The sequence below is a fragment of the Otolemur garnettii genome, unplaced genomic scaffold (assembly GCF_000181295.1).
Source record: "Otolemur garnettii isolate 467f Iridium unplaced genomic scaffold, OtoGar3 scaffold00047, whole genome shotgun sequence".
Taxonomy (NCBI): domain Eukaryota; kingdom Metazoa; phylum Chordata; class Mammalia; order Primates; family Galagidae; genus Otolemur; species Otolemur garnettii.
This window is the reverse complement of record NW_003852442.1, coordinates 3,435,101-3,444,722: the sequence shown is the minus strand read 5'-3', so window position 1 is coordinate 3,444,722 and position 9,622 is coordinate 3,435,101. Positions and strand designations below refer to the sequence as shown.

General features: G+C 43.7%; 1 protein-coding gene across 1 annotated transcript in view; it reads left to right on the top strand.

Moving 5' to 3' along the window:
• Positions 1–1,393: 1,393 nt before the first annotated feature.
• Positions 1,394–9,622, top strand: part of GAN (gigaxonin) — a 44,869-nt gene continuing 36,640 nt past the window's right edge. Inside the window, exon 1 of the mRNA XM_003791304.2 lies at positions 1,394–1,744. Within this exon, the coding sequence (XP_003791352.1) occupies positions 1,578–1,744 (167 nt within the window). The 5' untranslated portion in view covers positions 1,394–1,577. The remainder of the gene's footprint in view (positions 1,745–9,622) is intronic.

Here is a 9,622-nt window from a genome sequence, read left to right as displayed (position 1 = left end):
TCATTGTTGCTTTAGCTGGCCCAGGCTGGGTTCGAACCTGCCAGCTTCAGTATATGTGGTGAGCACACTACCCACTGAGCTATGGGCGCTGCCCCTACCTCAGTTTTGTACTAATTCTGATGGTGACTCCAAAGCTTTGGCTTTGGGGAAAGACCCAGAACTTTATTGGACCTTTTGCTTTGGCTGAAGTTAAAGACTGGGCTGATCCAGTTAAAACTCCATTCTTCTTTGTCTGTTATGCTGACCACAGTCTTCTGGTCCTTGGTCCTCATAAAACTGCTAACCGTTTGGGGGTTTATTGAGCACCTAATGTTTGCACAAAATGACAGTTACATTTCATACTCCTATGTATCCTCAGCAACCTCCAGAGAAACTTCAGAACTTATTGGGTTTGCTCTGCCAGCTGGACTGACCCAGAGTTGCTGCCTGTCACAGCTTTGAAGGTCGCTGGGTTGGGAGCCTGGTTGAATGTAAACATCTGGCCTCTCCACCACCCACCCCTTTGGCAATTCCTGTCTCTCCCAGAAAGGTACCAACATCCATGCAGTTAGTTACTCAATCCAGAACATTTATCCTTGACCACCTCTCCCTCATAATGCCGTCAATTCTTTCCAAGCAATCCACTATTGTTCACCTCTATCATCACATTTTCATCCAAGATACCATTCTCTTCTCTCAAGTACTGGAATATTTTGGCATCTATCTTAACTTTTGCATCCCCATTCTCATTCTCCACGAAGCAGCTGAGTGGTCTTTATAAAACCCCCTGCTTAAAATCCTTCCATGGTTCCTAACACCTATGAGATCGAGATTAACCTTCTCGTCACAGCCAACGAGGCCCGGCAAAACGTAAGGCCTTCCGCCTATTTCTCCACCTTCATCTGCTACCTCTCTGCCTAGCCTGCAACCAAATATTTTTTCAGGATCTGTTCACTCGGGTCTTTGCTCTCTTACCTGGGAAGCTCCTACTCTCTCACAAACAATGAAAATATATCCACTGTTCTCTTGCTTACACGTGTACTAACTCAGTCCAGTCCACAACAACATGAAGTTTTCATTTTGCAGAGGGAGAAACTGAGGATGGACACACCTTACCCATGGTCATACAGCTAGTAAGTTAAAGAGCTTAGGATTCAAATCCGCAGCTCCGGAGTACACGGGATAACCACAGAGTCCTAGCCTGCCTGCACACTGCTCCACAGCAGCTATCACTAACCCGGGCCATCCATACGTCGGAGAAGAACCGCCAACGCTACCTGGCTGGGACCTGCCAATCAGACGAAAGGAGACTTCTGATTGGCCGCCTCCAGCGACGAACGGTGAGAGGGCGGGGAGTGAGGGCGCGGAGGCGTCGCGGAAAAATGACGCAACGCTATGACTCCTTAAAGGTGCCGGCACAGCGCTCCGCGGATGGCGCAGGCGCGTTCCGGGGCTCCAGCTTCTCTTCAGATAGCTGAGCAGGGCTCGTCAGGCGGGCGCGCGCGCGCGGAGTGTGCTGACAGGGCGCGCGGGACGCTCTCAGCTCGAGGGGTCGGGCCGGGAGGCGTGGGGAGCTTGACTGAGGAGCGGGCGCCGCGATGGCCGAGGGCAGCGCCGTGTCGGACCCTCAGCACGCCACGCGCCTGCTGCGAGCGCTCAGCTCTTTCCGCGAGGAGTCCCGCTTCTGCGACGCGCACCTGGTCCTCGACGGGGAGGAGATTCCGGTGCAGAAAAACATCCTGGCGGCCGCCAGCCCGTACATCAGGTGAGGAGGGGGCTGCGGCGGGTGGTCCTCGACCCCCGGCCGCCGGGGTCTCCCACCTCACCGCCCAGCGCGGAGCCCCTGCCGGTGGACACCCCCACCGGGCCTCAGTGGCCGCCACCCCCGGGGCAGCCCCTGTGGCCTCCAGGCCGGGCCTCCCTGTACAACACCCAGCCCCTCAGAGTTGTCTCCAGACTCTGCCGCGAGCCCTCTGCCCTGTCCGCCCCGGGCTTCCACCGCTGCAGCGACGGCCCGGGCCTCGGAGGCCCTTCGGACGCGGTCCTGGGGCGGGCCGGGCCCTGCGCCCGGGAAGAGCCACCCCCTCGCCCAGGCCGAGCCCGCGGATCCCAGCTGAAGTTTGCCGGCTGTTCGCCTCCAAATCCTCGCGCAGTGGGCTGGGCCGGGCGCCGCGGACGGGGCGGGGAGCGCCCCTCCCAGCCGTGAAGCCAAACAAACCCTACCTCGCGGAGGGTGGGCGGAGAGAATACTGTGTATTAGATGTTCTCCTTGGGATAGGTAAAATCTGACTCTCAAGGCCGGAGTGTTTCTCCTTGTCTAACGCGAAATTTCCCCTCTCTCGTGGGCACTCTATTTAAAACAAGAGTTGTGCGTTATAGACACGTTAAAGTAAACTGTAACAGCAAATTTGAAAAGACAGTGTAATTCTCAGCATTCAGTGACGACCCGAGAACCATGAGAGTCTTGCAACTAAGGGCATTTTAAAACTTAAGTAAAACAAAGCTTAACCTGATTTGCCAGCTCAGCTAACCAGGTTCATTAACCGGTGCATATATCAGTGTATCAGGTCTTGCAAGAGGCTGTTTTAGCTATTTTCTTGCGAAGTAGGTTGCTCTTATAACAAAAGGAAAAAAAAAATGCTAAAAGCTGGAGAAACTGCCCAGTAAGCTGGTTTAATATAGACTAATGGTAGAAAATGTCACTAGAATTGACAGGTCAAAAAAAGCAGAATCATGTGCACTGTGTTTGTAGTCTTTTGTCCCAGCAGAACTCAGAGCACAGATTACACCGTAACCTTTGCCACTGGGAGACTTCTGCGCTAACTCAGAAGCAGCTCCAGTGCTGTTTTAAGTTCTGCCTTCTCCTGGCTCTCTTCTGTAAAAATCCATTAGCACTCTTAGTGCATTTAAGGGTACCTCCCCCCACAGGCAGTGAGGATGTTTGTTAGTATGGAATTTAGGATGCCAGTGTGACAGCTCACAGCTGGCAGTTCAGAGATTTGAGTAATCAATATCAAATTGGAAGCAGCAGGCCAAAGTCTTCCCTGAATTCAAAGTATTCCCTGTGTGGGGAAATGCTCAGGAAAACTATGTTAGACACGTTACTGTTACAGTTCTTTAAATGACAGCTCTTCAGCTTAAAAGAAGTAAATTGCGAATCGCTGAACACAGGCTCTACATCCCTGTTCATTATTCTCGGAGCACTCACCACTGTAATAGAGCCTGTAGTTTGCTCATTTACTATGCTGTTCTTTCCCAGCCATGATGTCAGCTCATTGCCGCTGTCATTTGTCTTCCGTTGATCACTATAGTGCTCACACCCAGAGGAACACATTGTAGTGGGTTAGTATATGTGTTGAAGAATGACTGCTTTCCTTTCTACCACAGCAAATTGGACATTAGTGCATTGGCTTCATAACATTTCCGTGCGAGCTGTTCAGTTATACCTAGTTGAGAAGACCCCTGGACTGAGTGTGAAGACCTACTCTCTCCTTCCATGTTTTACTCGTATTAGCTTTGAGTTGTTGGTAGATGACTTACATAGTCTTGGCTTCAGCTCGCTAGTCTGACAAATGAAAGATAAAATCACCTGTGAGGAGATTGGTGAAAGGGTTTTGAACACCTCATTGGTCTGTGCACAAGTCTATAAAGGCAGTATCCGTTGAATTGAAAAAAGAGCTCCTCTGGTCCTATTCTGTGCCATTGGGCAGATTCTTTTTATTTTTTACGAATAAACATGATTCTCTGGATATGTTTTTCTTCGCTGACAGATTAATTGCTTTTAAGTTTATTTGGTTCTTGAAGTAGAATGTCTTGGGATTATTTTCAAATTTTCAGTTTAGAAGTTGTTTTAGAGTCATTTGACCAGTCTTTATTACTACCTAGAAATGAACAAACTGACTAGTAATTTTTTATGCCAATAACGTGGGGCTTTTATAATTATGTTTTGTTTGAACAATACTTTAGGGAATTATACTGAAACAAATGGATTTGTATATTCTAGAACTTGATGTTTTCTTATCTCCCTTTTGAACTATAAGTATTTACATTCGTGATATCATTAATATATCAGTTGGATGTTCAAAAATTTGATAATCTTTTTTTTTTTTAAGTTTGATAATCTTTGAAGTTTTATATAAAACTGATACTGTTTCCAGTTTTTTGTTAGCCTTGCTTTGGTAACTCATAAATGGTCTAAAATTATATGTTTTAGAAGGAGTGTTATAGTATATTGCTTCCTGTGTGCCCAATGAAGGGGGCCAATCCAACTTTGTCACAGTTGGATTTAAAGCAATTCGTTTGGCATACTTTCTCCTTGCCATAGGAAATTCCTTTACCCTAACTTTTAACCTTTTCCTGTGTTTTATCTTTGGTCTAGCATTTGGTTTTCCTCCTGATAGCCTTAGCAATCATCTCACATTATAAAGGCTTTAAGTATAAAAAGGAAAAGCCAGAAAATTCAACTTCAGCATCTAAACCCTCATGATAAGCTGAAAGAGGTCTGACATTTCTGGGTTGTGTAGAGTACAAGTCGTGCGGCCTTAGGGCATTGGTGCTCCAGGGAGGAGGCAGGGCAAGTGGGATGCTGCTTTCCCAGCATGCCCTTTCCCCAAAGCTTTCCTCATTCTGATCTATAGATGACATTTGTTCTTGGGTTTATTGGGAAAACTAAATCTGGAAGTAGCTGACAAACGTTAAGAATGGCAAAAACTGAATTCATAGTATAAGGACCCACCAAGTTTTTCCTTCTTAGTAACTCAGGACTTCTGGGAAGAGCTTGCCGAGGGTTACAGGAAATTTCTCTTCTTTTGCACATTACAGTCTACTTTGCTGGGTGTCCGAGGCTCTTCCGCTTCTGGCACAATCCCATTGATTGGATGCAAAGTTCAGACCCATTTTTCTCCCAGGCTGTGACTCTTGGGGAGTGATGTATTTGGAAAGGATTTGAAAATGAATTGCTGTGTGCTTCTGCAGTGACATTGTGGTGGCTCTGTACAGTTCCTGATCCTCTGCTAACTTGTAGAAGTTTAAGCTTTTCTAGGGACCTATTGCAACATCAGTTTGTTTAGCTTTCAGTCCTGAAGAGTAAAGGAAAGAAGAGTCCCAATATTTTTAGATCCTTCCATGAGTCAGCTAACAGTGTAAACATTTTTTTGTTGTTCTTATTTTTTGAGAGCAAGCTGCCTAGTGAGTGTGGTGTGAGACATTGGGCCTCTGATCCAGCTTGGTTACCTTGAACAATTTCTGGGACTTAGTTATGTAGCTCTGTGTTGTTTTGGTTTTGTACGTGTGTGTTGCAGGGAGTCTGTTTCTCTTTTAAAGTTTTTATATATTGATGTTAAAGCATTTCCCTTCCCTACCATGTAGGACTTAGTTGGGTATTCTGCCGTATAAATTTAGCCATGTAGAGTTGAGTAACAAGCATTAGTTTTATGCTGCTAATCTGGGTATGGTCCAAGGCCAATTGATAAGCCTGTTTTGCCATTTAAATCTAAAATTTGACTCCTGGTTGATGCTGACAAAACTGCTCAAGGAGACTGATATGGTCTTGTTAGGAGGTCTAGGCTGCATTGTAACATGGAAGTTGTCATTTTCCTTCTTGTGGATATCAGAGATTTACACTGTGGTTTAATGTCACATGGGCACTAAAGGCCACGGATGTTGGGTTACGGTGTATTATATGCAGGGCATGTTCTTAGTCTCCAATTTCCTTTTCTTAATTTATTTATTTCTTAATTAATTAATTTGAATAACTGAAAAATCTCTCATCAGATTCTTTGCTTCCATGTTCATGCTGAGCGTCCACTAAGTATTCCCTGGGAATGAAGAGAGGCTTGCTGGGAAGCAGTCATTTCAGAATAATGTTCAGTTAGATGCATTTTGCTTTCTTTACAATATTTTCATCATCTTCCCCCCCCCCCAACTTGTGCTTTGCATTTATAGTCTTCCATATCTGTAGCATCTCCTAAATGATTTTGTAAGGATTTTGAATAGTGATTTTAGTCTGTGAAGTTTGTTGCTAACAGGTTCAGTTAGAAGCTCTAATTTTTCAGTCTTACCGAATCCTGACCATTCTTAAAGCAAACCGGCTTACTTGTTTGCTTTTAAGAATGGTCAGGATTCGGTAAGGCTCTTTTTTTTTTTTTTTTTTTTTTAAAATGTTTTTTTTTTTGTTATGGTTTTTTTTTTTTTTTTTTTTTTTTGAGACAGCGTTTCAAGTTGTTGCCTTGGGTAGAGTACCAAGGCGTCTCAGCTCACAGTAACCTCAAGCCCTTGAGCTTAAGTGATTCTCTTGCCTCAGCTTCCTGAGTAGCTGGGACTACAGGTGCCCATCGCAGTGCCCAGCTATTTTTTGGTGGTAGTTGTCATTGTTGTTTGGCAGGCCCCAGGTTGGGTTCGAACCCGCCAGTTCTGGTGTATGTGGCTGGCACCCTAGCCTCTGAGCAACAGGCGCCAAGCCCTCTTCCCATACTCTCATGGTGATGGAAATAAGTTGAGCCTAAACATCTCTTAATGGAGCTACTTGTTTTTATCCATCTACCATAAGGCATTCCTAACAACTGCTTAAAAGGTGAAATCTGTCCTGAAGGTCTTACTGCCAAATGGTTTAAAATTATTTTCCTTTTCCTTATTCTTTTTGTAATTATAGTCTTCTTTGATTAATCCCCTTCTTACTTGGTTTTTCAAAAATGATATTAAAGTTTGGTTTCAAAAGAGGAAAGAAATAGTTTAAGCTTCCAAGGAAGCTCATCATTTATATGATAAATTGGAACTCTATTTAAGTTTAACAAATGCTGCTCATTTCAGCCTAAAAATATTAAGACAGTGGTTGCCACTCTGAGTGGCAGTGAATGTTCTAATTCTGGAGAGGTTTTTGAAAGGTTTCAAATGATAAAACAAATCAATAAAATTCTTGTTAAACTGGTGACTCTAACATAAAGGGCAGTGTGGAGTGTTTAGGTTTATTGTGGAACTTTCCTAAGGGTTGTTATTTTAAGTAATAGTGATATCTTAGAAGTAAAATCTAGCTCTAGTTAATACTATTTGTCTAGATGGTAAGTTAACTTTTAACTTCTATCTCTTCTTATAGTTTGTATTTTCCTCTGTAAGTCCCCTTTGATGTTCTTAAATTAATTTTTAATATATAATTTAGCGATTCAAGTGAAGTGCTTTTCCACATAGAAACTGGTTCCTTAGGATTTAGATTTGGATAATACAGACTTGAGCATCTAGTTTACAAAACCACCATCCCCGTTGTTCAAAGTATTAATCAGTTCTCATGATATCAAAGTGAGACTTAAAACCTATTTACAATTCATAAAGAAAACACAATTAGGACAGATGAGGAGTCATTTGGCTTATGAGTGCCATGCAGTAAGTTCTTTAGGGAGCTGCATCATCCTTCTGGAGGATACAAGACTATCATTTTGTGTACTAATGCTATCATGTAAATAAATAGTTTGTAAGTTAGAATTCTAGGTTAAGGGTGGAGATGCAGGGGTGTGGGCGAGACCAGTGGCAGGCTGTGGTTGCAACCTGGAATTTGAATGTTTCCCATGTGTTCTGTGCTTCCTAAGCCAGAAGGAGTCTGAAAAAAAAGGAACTCAGAGACTCAGGTAAAGATGGCAGCTCTAGCTCCTTAGAGGGTCAATGTCATATGTCCACTCAGTGCCCTGATATTCTTCCAGAGTGGTTGACCCTGGTGCTTGGAAGAGCAGAGTTAAGTCATCTTCCTAAGTATTTATTGCCAAAGAATGACTTAGCCGTAGAATGATGGTCTGATGTTTGCTGCATCTGTTCTCCAGAAGACTGCATGGTAGATGCCCTAACTTGTCCCAAAATTATAGGAATAAAATGAATTCGAAATATATAGTACTTTGCCATTTGCTCTTGTAGTGAAGAAATTTGTTTTTTTCCTCTGTTCAAAGATAATAGAAAAATGGAATACTTAGGGAAAAGAAGATCTTGGCAAAATATTTTATTACTTTGTGAGTCTTCAAACAGTAAAGCTTTGAGAGGTAGTACATGTCATAAATGGAAGATGGGAGGGTTGGTTTTTAAAAATTATTGGTGGGTGGTGCCTGTGGCTCAGTGAGTAGGGCGCTGGCCCCATATACTGTGGGTGGAGGGTTTGAACCCGGCTCTGGCCAAACTGCAACAAAAATATAGCCAGTCATTGTGGTGGGTGCCTGTAGTCCCAGCTACTTGGGAGGCTGAGGCAAGAGAATCACCTAAGCCCAAGAACTAGAGGTTGCTGTGAGCTGTGATGCCACAGCACTCTACCCAGGGTGACAAAGTGTCTCTAAAAAAAAAAAAATTGACTGTTGGCAGGGCACTGGGGCTCATGTTTACAATCCCAGCATTTGGGAGGCTAAGGTGGAAGGAGGCCAGGAGAGCAGGATTGTTTGAGCCCAGGAGCTCAAAGTTACAGTGAGCCACAATCACATCTGTACTCCAGCCTGGGCAATGGGGTGAGAACTTGTCTCTTTAAAAAAAAAAATTGACAGTTGAATTTTGGATATACAAAGCAATAAAATGCCTTTTGGTTTGCTTTTTGGAGTTAATGTGTTAACATGCATAGAAACTTAAATATAGTAGAACCTCTATAAGTTGACTGCCCCAAGGGATTATACCAAACTGGTCAACATGCAGAGGTGGTCAGCTTAAGGAACCAGGCCTATTATAGTGATGTATACATGTGGTGCATGTCTGGTCTATGAAAATGAGGTCAGCTTAAGGAGGTGGTCAATGTGGGGAGGGGGTCAGCTATGGAGGTTCTGCTGTTTCTGCTTTTACTCACATGTAGTATATTTTACATATTTTGCAGTTCTCTTAACTGCACTTATTTCTGTGTCCTTTTCAGAAGATTTTAGAGACCATTTGATGCTTGTGATTTTGTGTTAACATGGTGACGTGAGTAGGTATATTTTGAAACATAGTTTTATGGTTATGTTAGCATTCGTCAGTAACGTCAGTAACTGATTGCCTTGCCCCTGAATGATTGTAGTTGGTATTATTGAGGTCAGAACATTTGCATTTTTGTCACTTAAATTGTTTATAGTGATCCGTCTCTGATGTGGGACTTCATGTTGAAACCTCATGTTTAGGATGTGAACCTCATGTCTAGTCTCTTCTAACACAGACAGAACATTCACTAGAGATGAAACCAGAATCTTGAGGACAGTGGGCTATTGAGAGCACTGAGAACCTTTGGAAAGAAAGGGCACGGCTGACCGTGTTTGCCGCCTTCTCCCCATGCTGCAGCGGCTGTCTATTAGGTCATTAAATCTGAAATGTCCCATTTCAAATCAAAAGTGCCTATCTCAAAAAAGCCTCAGTGCAGTTAATTAAAGTATGTGCCTAAACTATTGACACTGTTTTGCCCTCTATTTTCTTTTTCTTTCTTTGTTTTGAGACAGAGTCTCACTCTCTTTCCCAGGCTAGAGTGCCGTGCCATCCGCTTGACTCACAGCAACCTCAAACTCCTGGGCTGAAGTGATCCTCCTGCCTCAGCCTCTTGAGTAGCTGGGACTACAGGCACCTGCCACAATGCCCGACTGATTTTTCTTTTTTTTTAGTAGAGACTGACTCACAACTTGCTTAGGGTGATCTTGAACTCCTAAGCTCAAGTCGTTTTACCGCC